Source organism: Harpia harpyja, chromosome 15 (assembly GCF_026419915.1).
Source record: "Harpia harpyja isolate bHarHar1 chromosome 15, bHarHar1 primary haplotype, whole genome shotgun sequence".
NCBI lineage: Eukaryota > Metazoa > Chordata > Aves > Accipitriformes > Accipitridae > Harpia > Harpia harpyja.
The window spans coordinates 6,193,947-6,219,438 of NC_068954.1; the positions used below are offsets into that span (position 1 = coordinate 6,193,947).

The 25,492-nt window shown below is 42.8% G+C and overlaps 1 protein-coding gene across 7 annotated transcripts in view; it reads left to right on the forward strand.

Moving 5' to 3' along the window:
- The window catches only part of RUNX2 (RUNX family transcription factor 2), a 222,981-nt gene that overhangs the window by 57,767 nt on the left and 139,722 nt on the right, over positions 1 to 25,492 (forward strand). For 5 of the 7 annotated variants that reach the window (XM_052809348.1, XM_052809349.1, XM_052809351.1 and 2 more), the window contains 3 exons: positions 7,005 to 7,306; positions 14,151 to 14,307; positions 19,910 to 20,014. In XM_052809348.1, coding sequence (XP_052665308.1) covers positions 7,005 to 7,306; positions 14,151 to 14,307; positions 19,910 to 20,014 — 564 coding nt within the window. Of the gene's footprint in view, positions 1 to 6,975; positions 7,307 to 14,150; positions 14,308 to 19,909; positions 20,015 to 25,492 lie in introns of those variants that run through there. The other 2 variants (XM_052809350.1, XM_052809353.1) reach the window with 1 other exon arrangement.

The window sequence follows — 25,492 nt, forward strand, 5'->3', positions numbered from 1 at the left end:
TTCTGCCAGATCTTTGTCTTTTATTACTAGAGAGAATCATTCCTGTGATGTCTAATGTTTTGTCATCTGCTCTTATGGCTTGGTTTTGGACTGATGTTGTTGTCTCCTGTCACTTGGCCGCCAGTTCCACGGCAGTCGACTAAGGCATTGATCCCGTGTTATGCTCCACACGCCCAAGGTGTTAAGGCCATACCTAATGTGGGGCACACGTATATTATGCTCAGCATTTTCAGGATTACATTATGTCATACCATAAATATGATTATGTTCTTGATCCTCTGGTCTGGGCTGACTATGCTTAGTTCATCATTTGAGTGAATTTTCAGGAAAGAAAGGGCAAAAATAGACTAATTTTTATAGTTCCTCAAAGAGTTGGTTTGCTATGGCTGTTACGTTTACCCTACCTTTGCTATTACCATATGCTTTCCTCTTGTATTTCACTCCTGTAGACTGTACCGCCTCTTTCCATGTTGTATGTTTTCATCCTTTTCAGAACAAGTCCATCACTATTTGGTGTTTTTCTATTGCTTCAGCTTCAAGACTTATGTTATTAACAAAGAATCTGCCTGAATTTTTTTTCTGCCATTCATGCTATTGAGAATAGATTTACAATGGGAATCCTCACCATTGCAACACTGAGAGAGTAAATGCAAGGATCTGGTGGTGTGCTTGCGGTTGGGAGCATTAAAAACAACCTCTCCCACTTGGGACTGACTTACATCTTGTAGTATCTTCTGTGTGAGCTTTATGGAGCTTGTATCTGGCCAGAGTGCACTTCATTAGTCTCTTAAAAACCAGCGTGCAAAATTTAGGGACTCTGCAAGGTTCCAAATGTATAAACCCTTTTTAATTACAAACAGTTATACCACCCACTTTCCCCACAGTTAGTCAAGGCAACCAGTTTTCATTGAGGTCAACAGAAAAAATAACCGTGAAGTTTCTGGCTCATGCTGGTTTTATATATGCTGAAAGGGGGGGGGGGGGGAGAAAATGTAAGCTCTCCTTTTTTAGCCTTTATATCTCTAAAACAATGTGCTGATTTTATCTGAATTCATTCAAGGAAAAAAACACAACTTTTTCCTCATTCTGAAATTAGTTTCACAGAAGTTGGGAGGAGGATTAGTGAAAGGGACAAAGTCAGTCTTGCCATGAAAAAAACAGTTCGTCCCTAGCTGTGAGGACACTAACAACTTTCTACAGTTAATTTTTAGTCTGCATGTTGCGAGCAAAAAAAAAAAAAAAAAGAATATAAGTTACTTGAAAATGACAGGCCATACATTTTTCTAATCGTACTACACATTCAGGTTTTTACTGCCAGAAAGCACAGTCCATACTTTCTCTTTCAAATGCTGTTATAAGATGACAAGTAGACCCGCATTTCTTTCCTTTGCAATGATGACATGGTCATTTGCTGCTTTAAACCTCGTTGAAATACATGCAATTCCAATGGGGCATAAGAGGTTGCAGACAGGGAGGGAAATGGGAGAACCCTACGGTAGGACTGAGACCTAGGCTCGCAGTCCATGCTTATTAGAGAAGCAGAAAAATACATCTAGAAAAAAAAATCAGAAGCAGTAACTATTTACTTTGTTGTTTGTATAACGTGCGTTTCACTGCGTGCCATGGAAGAGCCGACAATTTTTCAGTAGTGACACGGCAGGTTTCTTACCAGCTTTTAGAATTTTTCTCCTGGTATTACCGGTATGCTTTACAGATGCAGAGCCCTGCTAATCTTTGGACTTCCGAGAATTTGACACAGATTTTTATATCTCAAAAGGGGTATGGTAATAGTTAGTACCCCATTTTATAGTGAAGGAAAACTGGCTAAAAGGTTTGTCCGAGGTGACAGAGCAAGTCAGCATTAAATCCTGAGACAGAACGCAAGAGTCTCAGCTCTCGGTCCTCAGTTCCTACTGAAAATACTGTGAGGAAAAGTAAAACTTTCAAGAATGATTTTTTTTTTTTTTTATGTAATAATTTTCTAGCCGGTCTTTCAAACCTTTATGCTTCTGTTTGTATCAGGGACTATAAATGCTAAAAAACAGTGCATGGCGCTGAAATATTAAATGCTTTCGACTAATTTCAGGACACAAAGAATCTTCTTTTATCTGGGCCATAAATCAATGGGGCAGGGACACAGTAGTTAAACAAACCATAGTAGTCCATAGTCTGACCATGAATGCTGTAGTTACAGAACTCATTACCACATGCCTACTTAACAGGCCAAATAACGTGCAAATCTAGAGTTACTATTTGTCATACTTAAGAAAAAGCAAAGAATAGCTGGGCAAACAGTCAATTTGCAACCAAAGCGAAAGTAAAGCGCTGCCAAGAGACACTGGAGCTTATCTTGCCCCTACTGAAATGAATGGAAATTTGGGCAAAAACCTTCTCTAGCATTAAGCTTGCTTAAGTTCACACATTTTGGCTCAATGCACATTTTCACGAGTGAATAAAAAACTTTGAGAAGGTAGATGTTGGAAAGAGAATATTGGCAAGTCCTTAACTATAGTAATAATTGCTGACATTGCTGTAGTCGCTCTGACTAAAAATATCCAATACAATAACAAACCCAGTGAACCCATTCATTTATTCCCGTTTCACGAGGGCTATTTACATATATAGAGAAGCTCAAAATAAGTTCTGTATTCATCGTATTTACAGCACGTTCCAGCCCAACAAACTGGCATCAAAACTGTTTATTTAGGGAACATCATCCAGGTTAGAATCTTTCAAATCTGACAATTATTTTTCATCTTGAGCATAGGATGCTTACAGCAGGAGCGTGCTGGGCCCATGTTTTATAAATGTAACAGTACACAAACTCAGCGCTCTTTAAAACATTACCGTTTTGTCCAAAAGCAATGTAATTATGGCTGTATTCATAACATAGTTAAAAGTGAAAAAGCTAAAAGACAATTGAAATAGCAGCAAACGTAGCCATACTAACAAAAATCCTATTTTATAAAGTGGATCCGAAGGTGTTTGTTGAGACATAATTTGCCGTGCAAGCACATTTTTTCACTAACCTCCTACAATTCTCTAACATCTTAAAATATGACCCATTTTGCAACCAGTGCTAAAATTCCGAGAAGTTCTGAAATAAAATCTGAGGAAAGCCGAGCAGCGGGGTTGCTCTCCATTTCAGCCAAATCCAAGCCAACGTTCCAGATTATATATATCATAACATAAATGACTTTTTCTGAAAAGGCCCATCCAGCTTTTATGCAGGTCCATAAACATTACTGGTACTTTTATTAATTTGTCCATAACCATTTAAATAAAATTCTAGTGCTCCGAGCTGTGATCTGTTCCAGGCTGTAGTAGGTTCCTGTTAAATGTGTGAATGTTCAGCAGAAAGATATTTTTGCACGGAGACTGAAAATCAGCTGTGCCAGATACCTGAAACTTTGTTAGGGCGTTCAGTGGAAAATTTTATTTCGACATTATAAATAACCATGGACTATTTTAAGTGACCTTACACTGGTAGCTTCCAATAACTTATTTTAGTTTATCCTAATTAACTTTTTATTTTATTTTAGTAGGAAGAGAGGTGACTGTAAAACTTTTAGTGTGACTAATTAAAAGTGGAAATGTATCTTCTTGTTTGAAATAAAATAAATCATGATTGTCAGGCTTATATAGTATTTGGATATAAGACAACCTCTTGCCTTCTTTCTAGCACCTTTGGAATGGCTCTAATGGAATGTATTTCCCCTCCAGCAAAAAGTGTGGGGGGGGAGGAAGCCAAAAGAACCTACAGCCATAAACATTTTACCAAAATAATTATGAAAAAATACATTTTCTGTATTGCAACTATAGCAAACCAGAGCTTCTGAATATACTAGTCCTTATAGGTGGCAAGTAACTGTCCTTTGGAAATGCCTGTGGCCGCTTTGGGGAAAAGCAGATCCCTATGGTTGTTGGAGAAGCGGGGCGAGCTCAGGAGGGGTTTGTGATGTTACCCACAGCGACCGCGTTTTCACAGCGCGATAGAAAACTTCCACAGCCCCTCCAACGCTGGACAAGGAGAAAAAAAAGAGAGAAAATAAGGGGGAAAAAAGGGGGAAAAAAAGGAAAAAAGGGGAAAAAAAAGAAAAAAGGAAAAAAGGGACAAAAAGGGGGGGGGGGGAGAAGAGGATATAGATGCCTGCGAGGCGGTGGGTCAGGGGCTGTTGCTCCCCATTTTAACCGTGGGAAAGACGGAGGAGCACCGGCAGTCGCCGGTGCCCGCCGCGGCGGGCGCGGAGCGGAGGCGGCAGCCGCGGTGCGCGGAGCGAGAGCTCTCCCCTGTGACCGAACATCAGATCTTTTCCTATTATTATTCTTTAAAATCAAATACGGAAGGAGCAGCGCTGCAGGCTGCCTGCTGCCTTTGCACGCACCTTCCCCCCCGTGCAGAGCCCGGGGGGGGGTTGCCCTCAAGGGGGGGGGGGGGCAGAAATCGGGGGGGGGGGGCAGAAATTGGGGGGGGGCGGTGGGCAGCGCTGCCGGCCCGGCCGGCGGAGGGCGCGGAGGCTCCGCGGGCGCGGAAAGAGCCCCGGAGGTGTCTCTTAATGCTCCCCCCCCACACACACTCCCCCGTGTCCCGTGTACGTGGGGCGGCCGCGCTGCTCCGCCGTGCTTTTCGCGGAGGGGCTGGCAGGACAGAGCCGGCTCTCCTGCTGGGTCAGGGTGCCGGACTTAGGGTTTGCAACGGCTGCGTAAAAAGGACACATCTCCCCCCCCCGACAGACAGACAGACAGACAGACACACACCGCCCCGAGTCACACACAGGCGGCGAGCAAGGAGCACACACGCAGCGCCGACTTTTTACAAGAAGGTGGAAGTAGCAAGTCGAAGTAAAGCCTTAGAAATTAGAGGGAGGGTTGTGATAGGTTGTTATCTGCGCTGGGAGGCGTTTACACTTTTTTACTATTGGGTATGTAAATTGTTTTTAATAAGATCTGCCCTTTTTTTTTTTTTTTTTTTTTTTAAGGGAGAAAACAAACCAGACTCCTTTTACCTTAATAGTCTGAAGGGGGTTTTATAGCTTTCATTCATTCAAGGAAATGGTTTAGGCTTTAGACTACCGGAGTCTTAGCAAAAAAAACCCCTTTGGCACCAGATTATTCTTACTATTATTTTTTTTGCAAACAAGATTTTTCATGCCTTTTTTTTTTTTTTTTAAACAAACAAGCCCAAAAGTGTTAATGGAAAAAACCCGGAGAGAAGTGGAGATCGGAGACCGTCTCCTGCTCCCCCCCTTCCCCGTTCCCGTCCCCCTCCCCGTGGGTGAGAGCGACTTAAAGCAAAGTTTCTCCTCCTGTGGGGGATGCACATTGTTTTATTTATTTTGAAGGCTGCAGAAGTCTGAGGACTGAAGCACCACGTGCTGCTGACTCTCATCAGCATAATGATCGCCTTAGCCAGAGAGTCCTGTATATATAAACCACAAAAACCTAATCATTAGAAATCCCAGCCTCCAAAAACCACATTCAGGACAAAAAAACTGTGGCTTTTTTTTTTTTTTTTTTTTTTTCCGGCTCCTTCATCTTCCCCGACCTCAACTTCTTGGGACCCAAAAAGAAGTTTGTTGATTTTGGTTGCTTTTTTTTTTTTTTAACCCGATTTTTCAGAAAGAAAAATAACTCAAACAAACCGACATTTTAATGATTTTTTTGCTGCTGTTGTTCATCAAGGGCGGAAAAAAAAGAAAGATTTTTGTTAGCCTATTCAACTCAACGGACTTGGATCCAGCAGCGACTTAATTAAAAGGACCGGACTGCACCGAGGCTGCCTTTTCCCAGAATTTACTTGGTCATATTTTAGAAATCAGCCTAAGGAGGGCTGTTTTGGGGTGGTTTGTGTTTGGGGTTTTTTTTGGTTTTGTGTTTGTTTTTTTTTTTTCCAACTACGCTCCCCGCTTTTTTTTCCCTGGGAATCCGAAAGTTCAACTTTTCTTAAGTCCTGATCCTCCCAAAGGAACCGGCTAAAGTCTCTCTATTAATTATTAGTCCTGTGACTTTCCTCCTCACCCCAGCAACCCCAGTAACTTTCTTTCCACGCCGAAATCACTTCGGGAGCGCCTTTTTTTCTTTTTTTGGGGGGGGGGAGGACCACTTTTCCCAAGCCCCTTCCCGAGCTCCCGCTTCCTGAAGCCAAAGGCAATAAGCGGGGGAGCCCAGCGGCTCCTCGCCTCTGTCCCAGCGAGGCTTTTTGTTTGCTCCTTTTCTCCCTTTTTTTTTTTTTTTTTTTTTTGGTCCGGAGGAGGAAGATTTCTTCGGAGGAAATCGGGACATTCCCCTGAACACCCCCTCTCCGGCTCTGAGAGCTACGCTCCTCTTCTGGCGGCCGCCAACAGCAGCAGCCCAGGAAGCCGAACCAGCCGCGAGTTTTACTTCTCCCAAGACAACCTTTTGAAAATCCGAAAAGGAAAAGAGGACGGGGAGGGAGGGGAAGAAAAAGGAAAGAAATTCAAGCACTTGAGGGAAGAAGCGGTGCCTAGAAGGAGGGAAAAGAGCAGAGAGACTGTGCAAGAAGGAAGGAAGGAAGGAGGAGGAGAAGCAGCAGCAGCGTTTTGCAGCTGGGCAGAAGCCGGGACCATGCAGTTTCCAGCCGGGCTTTGCTGAGAGGGGCAGCCCCGGACCCCACAGCCAGACTCTGTCTCCTCGCTGCTCCGGGCTGCAGGCGCCCCCAGACCGGCATCGCCCCCCGCCCCGTCCATCTTTCTTTTAAAAAAAAAAAAAACTAAAGCAAAACAAAAACAGACTGAGATTTTTATTTTTTTTCCTCGTGCGTTTAATCCGCTCCTGTTTTGATTTTTTTTTCCTGATTTGCTTTTTTGCCCCTTATCCTCACCCCTCCACTTTTTCATTCACCCCTTTTTTCGCTATATATATATTTTTTTTTTACAACCCCCACCCCCCACTACACGCCTCCTCCAGCGATCCCCCTACCGCTCCCCCCCCCCCCCGCCCCCCAATTCGCTAACTTGTGGCTGTTGTGATGCGTATTCCCGTAGATCCCAGCACCAGCCGGAGGTTCAGCCCCCCCTCCAGCAGCCTGCAGCCCGGCAAGATGAGCGAAGTCAGCCCGGTGGTAGTAGCCCAACAACAACAACAGCAGCAGCAGCAGCAGCAGCAGCAGCAGCAGCAAGAAGCGGCGGCCGCCGTGCCCAGGCTGCGCCCCCACGATAACCGCACCATGGTGGAGATCATCGCTGACCACCCCGCCGAGCTGGTCCGCACCGACAGCCCCAACTTCCTCTGCTCCGTCCTGCCCTCGCACTGGCGCTGCAACAAGACCCTCCCGGTGGCATTCAAGGTGAGACACCCCCCCCCCACACACACACACAGCCCCCCCCCCCATCACACACACACCGCCCGCCCGCCTCCCCTTCTCCCGCAGCCGCCGCTGCCCGGGGATGCCTTTTCCCCCCCCTGCGCCGTGCTTCCTCCCGCAGAGACGCCTCTGTGTGTGTGTGTCCCCCCCAGCCCGGGCTCGCAGGGGCTTCTCTGCCCCCCCCACAAGTCCTGCAGTGCCTCCTGTGCCCCCCCCCCCGTCCTGCCAAACGTCCTCGCCCCCCCACCTAACTCCAATGCCTCCTGTGCACCCCCCGCAATGCCTCCCTACCTCCCCCCCCACCCCGTCCTGCAAGTGGCTCCCGTGCCCCCCCCCGTCCTGCTACGCTTCCTGTGCCCCCCCCCCCCCCGGTAATGCCTGCTCTTGCAGTGTCTGCTCAGTGTGTCCCCCCCCCGCCCCGGTCCATGCACCCCTTGCCCTCTCCCACCCGCCCCGCCGGCACAGTGCGTGTCCCCCCCGGCAGCCATCCCGTTATCTCCATCCCCGCGGGGCAGTACCGGCGTGTGTGCCCCCCCCCCCACTGCTCCTGTGGGCCCCCCCTCCCCAGCAATACCCCCAGAGACACCCCTTCCTCCCCACAGACCCCTCTCCTGGGCTTTCCTTTTTTAAAAAAAAAAAACACCCCAGGAATGGGGGGATTCACCCATCTGCCGGAGCTCAGTGTGGGGGTGCAACGGGGGTGCCCCCCCACCCCACTGAGAAGACCAGTACCTCACCTACGGGGGTGCCCCTGCCTCCCTCCCTGCTCCCGGGGGTGGGACTGGGGGTTTTGGGGTGGCTTTGAAGCGTGCTGGGGGGGGGGGGTGGGTCTGGGGTCCGAGAGTCAGGCTGAGGGTGCTGGTGTGGGAGAGGGGGGGCCGGGGCATTGCCCCCCTACCCCAGAGGCAGCCCGAGTTGAGATGGGGCTGGGAAGGGGGGGACGGGGCTCCTGGGGGGGGAGACGAGACGGGGCCCCTTCACTTCTCCTGGTGGACAAGCGAGGAAGTGTCTGGCCAGAAGACGGTCTCCTTGGCAGGGCTCGCACGTTTAAATAATAAATACCACCCCGATCTGCACCGGGGATGCTGCTTTTAATTTTCTGTCTACATCCCCACGGCGCGCTAATGAGAGGAAAAGATTTTTTTTAAAACTGTAATAATCACAACAATAATTGCGCGCTATAAAGCAAGCCCTTTTCCTCCCCCAGCAATATTTGAAAGCGTTCCCCTTGGAGTTTTCTCTCCCGTGGGCTTCGGTAGGGAGAAAGCGGTGGCTGGGGTGTCCCACGGCACCTGCCCGGGTGGGGTGCGGGGTTGGAGCTGGGGGGGGGGGTGTCCCTGCGAGGGGCTCATCGCTCCCAGACCTGCTAGGTGAAAAATAACGCGCCTGGAAATCGCTCAAAAGGTAGAAGAGTTTGGAAACGGTCTCGCCCAGTGCATTTCCAGAACGTCGCCTTGTGCTTGCATTTCCCAATTGCTAGCTGTGTTATCACGGCCGTTTATCCGGGAAAAATTAGTAGAAGCGGTTAAATGAGCTGGCGTTCAAGTGACTGGTGATAAAGATGAAGCTCTGCTTCAAAAATGTTACGGGGGTGCAGATGAGAGTTGACGGAAGAAGTCTTGCGTGGGGGAGCTGGGGCCTGCTCGTGCAGGTCGCGGTGGTCGGGCTGAGTAGAAATGGCAGAAAAATGGGGTGTCTTCTGTTTTCGTGACTTGGTGTTAGCACTCAAAGGCTCTCTAGGTGTGGATCTGGGTGATTCTGATTCACAGGGGCTTCGGGGTAAGGAGGAGGACCTTTCGGAAAATCATGATTGTAATTTAATTGAGCGTTGGATTAAGTTGGTATTATAGTTACTCTTTATAGAAGGGACACGAGAGCGCTTACATTATCGTACTCGCATGGCAGTTTTCATTAGAAACGTCTGAGCCTTCTACCTTACAGCAATTCAAAGGATGCGGTCGCAGTTCATTAGAATAAGGGAAAGATCTAAACTAAATACTGAAGTATTTAGAATATTATTACAGTGAGAATGCTTACGCGTGATAAAAGGATAGAAAAAGGTTTGGAGCATTTCCCAGTCTTCTTGTGTTCATATATATATATTTATACATGTCTTATATTTGGGTCCTATATTTGACTGCTGACAGGGAGGAGGTGTAGATATGACCAATTTTTCTGATGCATCAGGAGTAGACATTGCCCCTTGCACTGTTCCACTCTGGGTGCATCTGTTTTCATATGCAGTATGCAATGCGTACTTTTTAAAATATGCCGAAGACATATATGCCCTAATTTACTGGTAAATTAATTTGAAACTCAGTTGAAATAATCTTGAGATTTTAAAAAAAATTATTTCATTTTTCAAAGGTAACTTGCATGCAGCTGTCCAGTACTTTGAGACCAAAGAAGCTGCATGTATCATACAGTGAAACGCTTGACTGTGATATAACAGAATGGGAATTATCTCTGAAAAGGAAAAAAAGACAGATTTGGGCTCTATCGGCTAAACAGTAACTTGAAAGTAAAATAGCTCACAGACAACACACTTTTTGAAGTGTTATTGGCAATAAATAATATGTTAATGATAATGTTTTGAGTGGTGTGTTAAGTGTGTCATAATTCTCTCACAGAGATCTCTAGTTAAAAAGTACTCTGGATATAGCACTGTTTCAATTTAAAAAAAACAGATATTAATCATATGCAGGAGAGGAAGTATGTTATAAACAGTGCTGGGCTTGATTATAAGTTTTTGAAATAATGTTGGCTTAGTATTAGATTTGAATTTTAAGTATTAATATTTACACGCACTGGGGAGGGAGTCCCTGCTGAGTGTACGAACTAATAAGACTGTTAATGCAAACTGGTTTGGGGGGGAAGAGTATTAGACATCTACCTCTAATACAGTTCTACCTATCTATCTAGTGATATTCTGGCATAAAAGAAATAGGTACTGTGCAGCCGGGTCCAAATCACATTCACTTCTTAATGTTAATAGCCAGCGGTCCTTTATTTGAGTAGAGTCATCAGAATTTGGCCCTCTGCTTATGTGTCTGCCTGGAAGTTTTTACTGAAAGTCATAAAGACCCGAAATGCCACGTTAGCTGTTACAAGTGGCTTCTGTAGGATGCTGATAGTAGCAAAGAGCCTTCGTGGACCTAAAGGCAGGGGAAAAAAAAAGGGACGTGAAGTCTAAGACCTCTCCTCAGTAGCACCACAGTAGTTAAGGGTCTGTCAGCATTTCTCCTCCAAACCCCAATTTTCAGAGTTTATAACTCAGCTGTTTTAAATAGCTTCAAGCTGAAACCTGCTGTATAAATTGTCAGCCCAGATGTATATTTTGAAACAAAAAGTAGTGCAATTCAGTTATTCTGTTTTAAGTTACAGAACATTAAAATATTTTTAATAGTATCAGATGCACTTTTGGCAATCTCAGGAAAACGCGTTCTCAATACGGAAGATTTTACACGCGGAGGCTGTTTGAATTCAGTGTTTCGCAAGAAGTGGTAGATATCAATGTTTGTGAGGAACTATTTAGCATGTGCGCTAGCTTTTTTTCGAAACAAGCATTTTACTCTGCAGAAAGTCTTAGTACCTGCTGTTGTACAGTAGTTTTGCTTCGTGCTTATAACTTCCGTCTTTAGGGTACATACTTTGGCCAGTTCAAATCCCACTGGACCGAAACTGGGCAAACAGGTTGCCTAACCAGACGAGAGTTGTGTTATGCAAAAAATACATAGTTATTTTCAACTTGTATGAATTGGTTTGGTTTTATTTTGCGGCTTCATCTGACTTCATGTACCTTCTTGAGCTTTAGTTAAAAAAAAAGCAGAAGCAAAATCTACCTTTAATCACTAAAGCGTGTAGGTAGTTTAATGTGGAAAATAAAGATTTTGGAATAGTAGAGATATTTATGTTTCAAGAATAGGTAAGGAATGTGCACTGTGGCTACTTTTAATCTTTAATTTTTTATGCAGTCCTTATTCATTTCACAGTGCACTTACAATCCTCTTTCTAAGAATATGTAAATAACTTTGGATTGATACATGGCATAAAATTACCAAATCAAGGTTTATGCCAACAGTCTTTCAGTATGTAAAGTTACTTTCTAAAATTCTCAAAATGATGTGTATTTCTCCAGGTTTCAAGCCTGTTTTGCAAAGCTTTTTTTCTAACCAGTGCTATTATGGATGTGTGCAATAGTCTTCTGGTATTTCAAGGCAAAAAAGTATGAAATCACGAAGAGAACGAGTATTTTCCTCCTGTTGCATAGCAGGGGAACTTCCTATGTAAGGGGACTTTCTCTTATTAGCCAAAGTTTTTATTTTGGCCTCTGATTTCGGTTTGTCTCTTCCTTCAGTCTTCTCCTAATGAGACGAATAGCGACATTGCATCATACTGCATCAAAAAGCTGGTGCGGTTCAGTAATGATGCAGTTCTTGATTAGGCGCGATGAGCCCAGTGACTCCGGCAGCGGCACGTGCAGTTTTAGGCTGATGTCTAAGCTGACAAATTGAACCGACATCATCGAGTGGAAAGGGTAGGGAGGAAAGCTCTGAAAAGCAAGGGAGGATCAGGGGGGCCTTTTAAGAGGTTTTGCTCCCTCCTGCCCAGGTGTTGCAGGCTGAACCCGTGTTCAGGAGACCGGGTTGAGACGGAGATGCGATGCCGCTGCCTGCTCCGGGCTCTGCTCACCTAGAGAGAAAGAGGTGAGCTGAGGCTGCCGTCATCTCGCTCCCTCTTCCGAGGCCCCTGGCAGACTCACACTTCCTCCTGTGCTCTCGGCTTCTTTGCATTTCTGGAGTTAATGTGATTTTTTTTGTTGTTTTGTGAGATATAAAAAGCATAGCTTGCAACTCCCCTGGATGCTAATGTGCATGGCAAGACTGTCCAGAGATAACGTGGTCTATCGCTAACTGGGAAGGGAGTGTTTTGTAAGTAGTCTCAAGCCCCATGCTTTAGAGTTTAAGCCAATATCCATTTGTTAAGGGTTAGAGTCAGCTCTATAATCTGTTCAGCAGATTATTACTTGATATTTGATTATTATTTATGATTCCTTACACTTGGCTTTGAAGACGTCAGACCTGGTTGCTGTCAGACCCAAGGCACTGAGCTAGTGGGACCTCAGATCTTATCCACAACGGCGGTTCCTGTGTTTTTATGTTCAGGGACGTTCATCTCACTTTAAAGTAAAATATTTGCTTGATAGACGAGACCTCACAGTAGTTTGTGGCAAAACTCAGTTTACAGTTTTGGGTGGTATTACCTGGTGTTTTATGGAAAAACAGAAAAGCACCAGTAGATCCTTTTTGTACAGCGTTTCAGCCTTGCTTTCTTCTTTCTCTTCAATATTTCTTTTAAATAAGAGGAGCTATAATTTTCAGGAACACAGTCTATTTTAAATATTTTCAGATTTTGTATACCTATGTCGTTAGTTTTTATTGTTTTGGAGAAACATTGTACAGTGCACTGGTCCACGTAATGTTCTCCCTATATACTCAGAACTCCTCATTCTTTCCACTTAATTAATATTACAGTGCAACCTGCAATTTTTAGTTTCAGCTAGGATCATTTACGGGAAAGACATTTCAGGCAGGGCTTATGACAAAATGTAATATGTATTTCAGGAGACAGAATAAATTATTCTGAAGAATATAAAAAGCCCTATCTGACCATGTAAACTGGTAGAAACTGCAAGGGGATGGACTTTGTATCTCAAGATACATTTTTTTTTCAAGTTCGAGCTCAGCCATGCCGTATTTCTGAATCTCTTTTTGTTTTAAATTTATTTCCAGCATCAGTATTAGCTAACTGGTCAGAAGGAATTTATTTTCTTGATACTTTTGTGGGCTTTTTTTACGCCATGTGAAGAAACGTGTATTTTCTTCCTAGTAACTAGTATTCCTGTCTGGTTTTACTTCAAAAAGTCACAGTGCAGTAACACTGTAGGTATCCCTGGTGTTTTTGAATTAGAAGACAGTAGCTGTCTGCTCTGTGGCATTTATCTAATCAGATGTTGGAGCGCTACACAACCGCTGAAGCATGAAAGTGAGACTATCAGCTAGCTGAAACGTAAGGAGAAACACTTTGATATCTTCTGTTCGCCCATCCTGGAATTTGAGGGAGGTATCAGCCCTAACCACATGCGACTCTTGCGAGCGCTACGAAAATTTACATGCCTGCAAGGAAATACAGCCTTTGTTTTGTATTGCATCTGGAGAGTTTGAATTGCAGCCATAAAGCGCTCCATCGCAGCAGCGTGTTGGGTGGAGAGCTTTCTCTGCTGATGACCCCGGTGCCACTCCTGGGATGGGTGGACGGCGGGGGGGGTTCTCTCTGGCTTGAAGTCTGAGGAGCTCTGGGGTCAGGGTGATGGGTGGAACCAGCGGAGAAGTAGAGCCGAATCTGGGTGATAAGGCTGCTAATAGTAATTTCTAACTTTCCATTTCAAATGTGTTCCTGCATATAATTTATGGATATGAGCCATGCCTCATGTTTTCTCACTGCTCACTGGTTGCTAAGAACAAAGTTGGCCTTCAGGAAGCATTAAACCATACACTCTACATAAGGATGTTGAATGTTTCTGAAGAACTGTAACAAAGAAGAAACTCCCTATTAGGCTTTGAGAAAGGGAGACAATACAAGATGTTTCTTTGTTTGATGTGGCACTTTGTTCTGTGTTCAGCTAATACATGACTCTTCACCACAGCGGGCTGGAGAAGCAGCCGCAGAGCTTCGTAATGAGCATGGCAGGCTGCAAAGCTGGGATGGAGACACGCGTTTTCAAAGTGTTGCCTCACGAGTTGTGGTTGTCTTCCCATTTTAACAGGTGGTGGCCTTGGGAGAAGTGCCTGATGGGACCGTGGTCACCGTCATGGCTGGAAACGATGAGAACTACTCTGCAGAGCTGCGAAACGCTTCTGCCGTGATGAAGAACCAGGTGGCCAGATTTAATGACTTACGATTTGTGGGCAGAAGTGGAAGAGGTAGGCCGCTGCATTTTACGTGTCCATAATGAAGTAAAACCAATGTCTAGACGTCAAACTTACTTTGCAATGAAATACTGATCAATCTGTAAATACATCGTTGTCGGCCTTTCATTTGGAGGGATGAATGCATGTTTTATTTGCAAACATCAGCATTTGTGCAAACCAAGTTAAGAGTTTCTCTTAAGTTTTTCTGACTCCTTACGTCTGTACATTTTTATGAGACGCCATTTGTGAAAAATGATTCACAGAATACCTGCTTCCCTATTTTAATCACACAGCAAAGGTGGAAGGAGATGGGGGTGTTTGTGATCTGGGTTACGTGGAGTCAGAGAGTGTATCTCAGGCCACTGCAATGAGAGGTGGAGAATTCCCTTTAGCAGTAGAGCTGCTTCTGAAGTTGTTGTAGAAGACCTGTAATTAAGAGGATTTTGCATATCACATGTGCTATGGGTTGTATTCTTTAACGGCTTACATCTTTAAAGGCTTACAGCTATTGGTGGAAAGCTTTCTAGTGACTTCCCTGCCCTTTACAATCAAACTGCATATGACCTGCAGAAATAAGCTGTACCTTTCTTTTTAGTAAACTGGTTGACTTTTTATGAATTGGCCTTGAACAAAATTTAACCTTTACTTTAAATGACAGGGTAACTTTCAGGTTGGGGTTTTTTTTGAAGATGTAGAGTGCTGTCATTGTCTCCCAGCTGTTTAGGAGCTTCCTATAATCTGGAAACTGCACTGCACTCATAGAAAGCCTTTGTAATCATTGCAAGTTTGCCAGAATTCCTCTTTAAGATTATTGTAGCTGCTTTCAAATTTCAGGTAATGATTGAAAGGATAGCTTGAAGGAAGCTGGCACTTCAGTTTTTACTGCAGGTTTGTTATATCAGTCATTGATTCAACCTACATTTTTTTTCCTTTATGTATTTGAAGTAATTATTAATTTTTTTAACTAGCTCTGCATAGGGCAAAACAAAGCAATAGAAGCTGAACAACTGTGTTGGGAAATTAGCAATAAAGCTAATTTTACAGTAATATTCTTTAGAAAGCAGTTGTAATTCATCTTAAAGAAGGAAAGAATATTTGTCCAACAAAAAAATTAAACATATGACAGAGGCCTAGATAGTCTAAATCACTTGGCACGCTTTTACAAGTGCTTTGTGAAGGTGAGTCCATAAGCGTGGCTTACAGTGGCTATTTTTTATTTTGGTGACGTGGCTAACAATTCTCTTTATCATTTTACAGCTTTAAAAGTATCAATAATAAAGAATAACTTGAAAGACAGAGTAACTATTGCAACAGTAATGCAATATAAATATGGAGTTCATTGCCCTTTCGGATAAGGTGTTACCTATGTCTTCCATTTGTCTTGCTTTCTTTAAAAAAAACAGTCTGCTTTGTTATTCTGCTGATGGATTAGGTTTGAAAGTTCTCTGGCTCCATCACTACTGCTGCCTTACAGTAAAAGTTCAGTAGCGTATCAGTCTTTCAGTAGTGCTGAAAAAGAACTGAAATGTGATGTACTACCTCTGATCTGTGAATTTCATTTGAAACCCATGATACATACTTTTTATTAAAGCGTAGGAAATGAAAGAGAGGGCCTAAAGCCTCAGTAGATACGGCTACAGACACATACAAACACAAACCTCCTAAAATTTGATTCCAGTAGTTTAATTTATATTTGTATCTAGCAGACTTGGAATAGACTTTTTCTGTGATCAATCTGAGTAGAATCTATGGAAAAGCGATAGTGTACTTTTCAAACCCTCAACATATTTATTTAAGAGACTTCAAAGAAAAACAAAGGGTGTGCACTGTTTTACTATATTGGCTCTCTGAGTTTTGGCTAGTTTCCCAAATAGCAATTTTTATATTTAAAAAAAAAAAAAAAAAAAAGGGAAGAAAAAAGACAGACTTAACTGCTTGCAGACTTTTCACGCATGGAAGATGAAGAAAGCTTCTTTTGATGAAGTGTAATTATGTCCAAACAGAGCTGACCCCCTCCCCCTATATTTCTTATGATCTTAACGGAAGAAAGTAGGGCTTTTCCTTTGAAGCAGCCGGGACTCGGTGGAGGATCTGAAATGCTGCATTCTGCTGCCAGAGGCAGGATGGAGAAATTGGTCCAGACTTGTCTTCCAGACTTAGAACAGAGAGGGGGAGAGAGAGAGAGAGGGAGAGAAGGAGAAAGAGTTATCATTAATGATAGATTTTTAGAACTCTGCTTAAAATAGCAGGAAAAGAAAGCAGTAGTTGCAAACAGAAGTGAGAAAGCTCCTTACGTAGACAAATATCGGTAGATACAGGTCTTGAAGTAGAACAGGAAAAATAAAGTAATAAAGAAATCATTTTTCGGTGGCGAGAAACTAATCCACACCTGTTCCTGACTTTAGATTTACATCTTTCTAAACAGCTCGCTCTTTGATCTCTGTATCTCTAAATTTGATTGTGAAGTCTGAATCATCAACTTACCACTTCACCTCCTCTCCCACGTTCTTTCTTGCTTCCCATGGCTCAATGGAGAAACTTGATTTTTATACATATTAATGTTGCTTGCCTGACAGAAGCTTCACGTTTTTGTTTGTATAATTTCTCTCAAACACCTTTTCTGGATTCATAAGAATAAGTAACCGGGGTGCTTTATGTGAATGCAGAAGTTGTTTGTATGTGGTTTTCAGGCAGTAGTTCACTTTTACAAGCCCGATCCACAGCGCAGAGAAGAAAGAATTCCTGTCTTCAATAAGCAAAGGATCATAACCTTAATTTTGTTGTGTCCTGATACTTTAATCACATTAGCATCTAACTGAAAAAATATGCAACACGCACAAGCTGCCGAGTCTCCTTTCAAGCTAATTTCTGGGGTTTGTCTTGTGCTTCAGCATATGTCCATCTCGTCCTCCTGTGTCAGCTGGGCTCACATGTGTGAATAACAAAGAATGCACAGTTTAGACACACTGAAGCAATAGTGCCAGATGACTGCTTGGCTGGGGAATTTAATAAAAGAGAACTACAATTAGTCTTTAGCCTCTAAAAGTGGATAGTTGAAATGACTAAGGGCAATAAAAAAAGGTGATAAAAAGTCCATTAAAGGATTTTGTAACTGAGGAGGGATATCTGTGAAATATCTGTGGCAGGCATAAGCATCACCGAAACAGGGGACCTTAAAAATTTATTTTGTTCTTAATCCTGTAATATGTAAATCATCTCTTGAAAGCTCTGGAACCTGAGTGCGCTGGCAGGGCCGCGCAGCTCCCTGCGATGAAGTGATGTATTCTTTACTGAGTGCGAGGGGGCTTCATCAGTGTTACTTCATCAATGCTTCGGTTTGGTAGAGTACCAGTTAGGGAACAAAAACAGTTTCCCTTTCAAATTAGTTGCTTACCTGCTCAGCTTAGGCTGGCCGAGAGGTGACAATTTAGAAATGCTCACAGGCGAGGTGAAAACGTAGCTCTTGATATTAAGGAATGCATTTTTTCTGGCCACTGTATCCTGTTGAGGTAGTGTAGAAAATCTTGCAGTGCTTTTCTATAGAATGATTTTACAGGGTCTTACAAATAGTATATTTTGTTAATTTTTAGTCGTGATAGACTGATTTGGCGTATAAATAGAACGGTAGCATTGGAAGGCCAAATTCTTCATTCGAAGGTATATGGGAAATCCCTTTCGTATCTTTGTTACCAATAATATTCTACTGATTTTACATGGGTAACTGAATGTCATCATCCTGCAATTTAATAGTCAGAACTTTTTGACACGATAAGCCGAAGGAGGCCTTAAACCTGTCCCTGGCGCATTATGTATCCCCAAGCAATAGGCTGAATTCCTGCTTGGAGAGGGATAAAAGGCACGGACCCTTTTGAGCCCTGAACAAGCAGGCGTGGAGGCACTATATGCTTCAGTAGGGCTGTTGCTGTGTGTCTGAAGGCTGCCTACGCACACGCTGTACGCTGGCAGGACACGCCGTTTACCTCTGGGGACAGCGGGTGGGCAGGACTGGGCAAAGACTGGGCGTCCTGCATACAGCAGGCTCTCCTCCTGTGATGATCGCTCTCGAAAGATCTGAGAAATAATCCATTTCCCAGTGAAACTGGGGAAGGCCACCTTCAGCCACGCATCTCCACTGAGAGAGAATTCAGCCTCCTGAGATTTTGGCACCTTGGCCGGGGTCCTGACCTTCCCTCTAACCTGCATCTCTCAGAGAGCTGGGCACAGCTGGAGTGCAGCTACACCTGGAAATTCGTTTTACTCTAGATGACAGTTATATTTCCTTAAAAAAAAATCCATGTCACATTCTAGTTTGTGAAAAATATAGCCAAGACAGTTTGAAGTTGCACTCCTGATAATAAATGATGCGTGTCTTGGGCAGGTTTGGGGGATATACGACTTGGACCAGAAAGAAAGACCAATTACTAGATTTGACAGCCAAAGCCCTGTTCTGTATTATGCCTTATATATAAGCTGTTCTATATTAGGCTTGGAAAAACTGCATTAAGTTTGTGCTGTTACATATCGTTTAAGATTTGTGTCTTGATTGAATTCCTTCGGAGTTCAGCAAGAGGAAAAGCCCTAGCAACAAAAATGCATGTATACACACACGGGGGGGGGGGAGGGAAAGAGTTTTAAGTGTCTGGTAAAGTAGCAGCTTAAATGAGCACGAAGGCCGAAGATTGCTGACTGTTTTATTGAGTCACTGTTGTACGCCCACCTTTTCCTGTCTTGAAACAGTTTTCAGTTTTGACTATCTGACATGACTAACCGTTGCATATCTAACAGATTACAACTGTCAGTGAGTCTCCCGAACGGGGGCCAGCGCCTTGTGAGAATGTGCGCTCAGACACAGGCAGCTCCCTTTATTTATTTCTTTTTAACGTTTTCATTCAGCTAAAGGCTGCGGAAGATCTTGTGCAATCTCTGCATGAACTCGAACTTTGGAAAATAAAAAAAAATGCAGACTTACGATAGCAACGTGCATGCACACAGCAGTTTCTCACCCTCATGGGAAAGCTGGGGGCTTTCTTAGTATTTCATAGATGGAATATATGTAGGGGAAAAAAGTGTGTTCCAGTAATAATGATATCATCATATTACCCCTGGCATATGAAGGACAGGAGACACTGATTCCCTGTTAAAATGACTCCCAGGAGGAAAATATATTCTTTCCTCATCTTATTGTAGTCAAGTCAAACAAATGAAATGATAAAACTGTGTGAAGTAAATAACATGTGGCCACATTCTGCTCTCTGTCACACAGCTGCAAAACTGGAGTAAATTTTTAAATTATCTGACTAGCTTTGGATTTACACCACTTTCAATACAGCAAAGAATTTGGCTTGTCTTCAGCAGTGAATCACTTTTGTTCTGTCATTGTATGATGACCCATTATTAAATAAGAAACATTTAGATTGTCAACACATGGACATATTCTTGACATAGAGTAAAACTGAAGGGGAGGAAAACTCCTATGGTCAGTTATGTTTTTAATTTTCACGATTGTGGTAACGACAGGGAATAATTTTAAACGTCTCTGATTCTTTACTGAACATGCATGTGACTGTTTTCATGTTGTAATCACTCATTCCTTGTTGTTTTTTTCCCTTTGTAGGGAAGAGCTTTACTTTGACAATAACTGTCCTGACAAATCCCCCCCAAGTCGCTACATACCACAGAGCTATAAAGGTTACAGTGGATGGGCCGAGGGAGCCAAGAAGTGAGTATTATATTCTTATTTTTGCACTTATGTCTGCTTAATTTTGTTTAACAGAGACCCATAAATGAAATACATATCTTTGTCAAAGATTGGTTCTTGCTCAGCAAAATATGTAAGCGCATGCTTAATTCGGAGTCTATTGGACCACACACGTACTTGCATTAAACACACAGTTAAGTGCTCGGCTGAATTTGGGCAATCACAAACCTGATTCTCATTCACATCAAGGTCTTGATACATTATCTTCCAGTGTAAATGAGAACTAAACCCACTGTATTTATATATAATCTGATTTAGGCATAATAGACACAATCCTGCAACATGCTGAATTCCCTAAACTCCTGTAAGCTTCCAACTGAAGACGTTTAGAACAAAATAGGAGAGGGATCTTTCAGGATCAGTCCTAGTGCAGAGAGAAAATATATAATATAGTGCCTTTTTGTTTGCCCTTAAATTCTTTTGCCATCAGATAATTAATGCACCTGGTTAATCTCATCATACCTGAAATTGGTTTTCAGCTATGGACTCATCATAGACCCCTGGGGGCCAAAGAAAGATAAAAACCAGCATATCAACAGCATGGTCTTTGTTTCTTATTTGCGCACAGAAAGTACATTTTATTTAAACATAGTCCAGCAGATTTTCACTCGGCACGTTTATCTCATAGCAGTGCACCTTCCTAACTTACTAAGAATCTATTTACAATGATCGCTGGCTATATTTTTATGACAATTGTGGTTTGTCATGTTCTAGCAGTTTTATGGGTAGCACTTATTTTTAGATACAGTGAAGTCTGGTTAATCCATCATGATTTATACGGCTGTCTCTCTGTCTAGCACATTTAGCTGGTAACCGGTCTCACATCGTATGGGTATTATTGATGAGCCAGTTCTGGAGTTTTTTCTTAATCTAACTAGAACAACTCTTTCTAAATTGATTGGATTAACCAGGTATAGCTGTACTTAAATTACATTTAGAGATTAAGAATTATTTGATGAATAACCACATTAAAAAAAAATCCCTATAATGGAAGCATCTCAAATAATTATTTTGCCTTTGATCTGCACATACAAATGAGACCTTTAAGGAGCTTTCATGGAGTTTTGTTTCAAATACCACAAAGACAGAATAAGTAGAAAGACGTAGACAGAATTCATGGAGTTAAGTGTTTCTCGTGCTAATACATGCTGCGGTGTCACCTCCTCTTATACTGATAGACGGGAACTGAAATGCCTTCTGTAAGCACTGTCCGGGCTGTAGAGTTTCACCTCGAGTAACAGATAAGAAAAAGCAAGTAGCTATGGATAAATTTCATTACGTAGATAGTTGCGTTGCTTCCTGCTCACAGCTGAAGTGTCCGTCTGTCACAGCGAGGGGATTTTTGTTCTGTCTTCTCTCCCTAGCTGAATCAGTTCCCATTTTTAATTTTCACCTGCAGCTGGTGCTCCGTGTAGCTTACTTGGAGACACTGGGCAAACTGCATTCATGGAGTAAAACCCAGGGAATAAGTTACATATCATTTAGCCATTCCCATTTGGAGGCTGCTTCCATGTATGTATTGAGGCATGTGCAAAAGAGGAAATGTCCCAGCAGAGGACACAATGGCTGTGAAAGAGCAGAGCGGTTTGAAAACGATGCAGACAATAGCGTGGACTACGCTGTGTAGCACGGAAAGGGAACCTCTTTGCGTTCAGACTAACCATTTTGGTGCTCAGTGGATAAAAATGAGGCTGTGTTCATATAACTTAGTAAGATTTCCAAGTTCTGCTGGAGTTTTTTAGTTTAGACCTGAAAGGCCTTTGTGTGTGATACCTGTCTGCTATTCTCATTGAATAGCTGAACCTAGGAATGCTCAGTAACTTAGTTCTTATGGAGTTATTGTGTCTTTCTTAATCTTTTTTTTTTTTTTTAAAGAAAGCCAAATTTGAGCTTGAATGTCCATCTGAATTTTAATATTTTGGCTAAATACTTAGTGAAGCTCTACTCTGGGGTCGGTTTCATTCTGCAAGTTTTGTTATTGCAGTCTGATACTTTCAAAGCTATGACACCTCCAGAATGACTAGTTATTAAACGTGAATTTTCAGGGAAAGAGTAGCTCCAGTGAGCTGTCGGAGTTTCACTGAAGTTCTGCTTCCTTCTGAGAGCCTCTGCACTCTTGTAGATTTATTACTGTTTGGTAGTAATCGTTCAAGAAGTGAATCTGGCATTGACGTTGCATAAGGAAAATTAGGTGGTTGGGGGCAATAAGGAATTCAAGTCAAGGAGCGGCTCTGATAGCAAATGTGTTTTTCTTAACAAATTATGTATCAGCAAATAGTGCCCCTTTTTGCCAGGATCTGTATTTCACCTCGACATCTCAAGCATGTTATCCTAGTTTTCTTCTCTGGCAGCTCAACCAGAGCTGTCACATCACAAACAACTTTTTTCTTAATATACACATCTGGCGTTGGCAGTTGGACCAACTTCATAAGAGCACATGATCATCATTCATTACAAGATTAAAAAGTACCCCATGGCATCATTGATGTTTTTTAACTTTGATCTTTTGCAGTTGTGATTCATCTCAGTTATAAAACTTCCCTTTAAAGGAACACAACCGATGACTTATTAGAACCTTCATTCTAAGTAGCGTAAACATAAAATTATGCACATCTTTACAAAATGTCATTTACTTTGTTGCCAGCTTATCATTTTAAGACATGACATCATGCTTTAGATCGTGAATTTGTAAGGCTTGTTTATAGGCAAGGCACTCTGACCTTCTGTTGGCAAGTTGACTCAAGCGAATGAATGCTGTGTGCTTTCCAGGAGCAGTAGGAGCAGCAGCAATACCATGACAGATATCACAGTCATTTAGAGCCTGACTTTAAGAGTGCTGAACAGTCATGGCATGCAGTGACTCCAGTTGGTGTTTTGGATGCTCAGCACTTCAGAAAGTCAGGTTCTGAAATGTAAGTGCCATTTAGTCGTATTAAACATATGCTTGTAGAAGCTTGCTGCCTTGCCTCTCTGTTATTATTTTAAAATATTTTAATAGAGACAGTGATGTCAGGTTGCTCTATTAGGAAAACCTGCCCATTTCTATATGAGAAAAGGTCTTCTAATGATTTTTCCTTTGAAAAGATTTATTTATTTTTAATTATCTATTTCAGTCTGTCTAATTACCATCCAGGGACATCTACTGTGTTGCACAGTCTGTGTGCTGGATTGAGAGAGCGCGTTGCACTCTGAGTGATGGAGTCTGGAGACAGGGTTGTATAAGATCTTTGGGAATCATTGGGAAATCCTGCAGATATTTTTCTCTCCTCATATCCAAGATAAAACCTCTGCCATATGCATGTCTTAGCCCACAGAGTTGCCTTCCAGCTGGGAGGGCTGAAAGAAGTTTTCTGGAGAAGTAAGTTGTCATGAGGTCATAACTGACCAACAGATAGCAAAAGGTCACTGTAAAGGAATTAAAAGCATTAAAAAAACAGAACAAAAAACCCCCAAACCTTTACCTAAGCCCCTCTTTAATACCTTTGCCTTACCTCATTACAAATACAGAAATAATGATTTACCCTTCAATAGTGGTACCTTTCAAATAGGAGACATGTACTCCTTTCTGGCTGCTTTTGGTAGAAACCCAGTCAGGAGGGAAGTCATGAGGAAGGAGGGTGGAGAATTCTATGTATTTTTATATTTTGCCTGACTTGCAAAGACTTTAGTTCGTCTCTAGTTAAAGGTGGTCTCCAAAGTCACTGACCACAATTTTCTTTATCAGCATGAGTGGAAAAGTAGTTCTGAGCTTTGAACTGAAGCGTTTCAGTAGGAGAAAACTGCTCTATTTCATTCAGGTCCCGAATATTTCTCTGCTGCTGCAGCTTGCAAGGTGCACACGTGATGAAAGGTATGAGCAAACATCGCCTTTTTGTCTGTGCACACTACAGAAGCCAGCGAAAGCCAGAGAGAGGTTCTGCTCAGCCTTTGTATTAACTGTTTGGCTGACCCGGCTTATAAAACGCAGATAAGTGATTGAGATTTTTGAGATTCCTCGACTTAAAACCATAACAGTTTTTAGGAAGTTATCCCTCTTTTCTTTCAAAGGCAGAGGGTGGAGGGATAAGTCTGGGGCTAGTGGAATGTGCTTTGGAGTAGAACAGCTTTAAATCTTTCAGGGTTTGGGGTTTTTTTTTTTTATTTTTTTTTTTTCTTCTTTTTTTTTAATTTTTTTTTTTGTTGACTGCCTGTCAGGAGCTGGGCTGGTGGCCAAGCAGGAAATGACACATCGAGAGGCATTTGTGTTGTGCAACATTTTGTGGAACTGATGCAAGGATACATTGTCTGTTTACGCATTCCTCTGCTAACAGCCTGCATGGCAGTAATTTTATTCAGGGACACATGGCATGCTACAGCAAGGAGCTAGATCCTTAACATCTCTTTATGCAGAATTATCACAGCAGTTAAAACACGCTGTGTGTCCCCCGTTTAGAATATTCTCTGGCTTGCCTTCAAAAACCACTCTACCAGCCCCCCTTCCTTCCCAAGAATATATTGATTTGGCTGTGGTTTTTTTGCACTGTGGTAAATTGGGGCAGTGCAGAGAGAGAGAGTTTGCGGAACAAGAGGAAATTTTACAGGCAGGTCCTACTTTGTGCATCTACCTCAGACTGTAAATGTAGCATCGCAGTATTTTTCAAGCAAAGCATTGCAGACGTTGAACACGGAAGTTTGCATCTGCATGCGTTTTGGCCCGGCGAGGAGGTTTTTAATTAAAGTCAATGCTAAATACCCTGAGGTACGATGAACGAGTCCTGGGTTTTCATCCAAACCGAAGTCAGAAAATCTGTGACTCGCGCTGGTGTCGTTCAGAGTGACAAATCTCTACTGAGAGTGGCTGGGTTATTCCGGATTTCTCCCGGTGTAAGTGGGAGCAGAGGAAGGCAGAGTGGGCGGTCTGGCGGTTTGCAAGTTGCTCTAAATGACTTTGTAAAGCTTTAACGTTTGCATTATAATGCCCCTTTGTAAGAAGTGAGGCAAAATGTGATTATACAGCCAAAGAAATGTTCAGCGTGGCTATGCTATGGAGTTTAGGTTCTTTTCTGTGACTATTGTTAGCATATTTGAGCATGACCACAGTCCACTTACAGGCTGGGACCTGACCTCCTGTGCCGAGGTCCCCAGTAAAGAATCGAGGTGTTTCTGATTTCAGTGGTACATCACTAGGTCCTTTTTGCAGTTATAAAATGCAAGACATCATAGCCTCACTCACTCTCATTTGCTGCTGGTTTATTTTTTGCAAATGTGTCATTTCACAAAACCGTACTAGTTGGGGACTGGAGCTCCTGAGCGTTCCCAGAGGCTGTAAGAAACTGGTGGAATGATTCAAGTGTTCCTCGTCAAAGGTGGCAGACGTGGTTTAGGCTTACATTTGAGCTGGGTGTGTAACCCACAGAGCAGGGCTTCTTACAGTTACCCCGACCACGATGCATGCCTCTG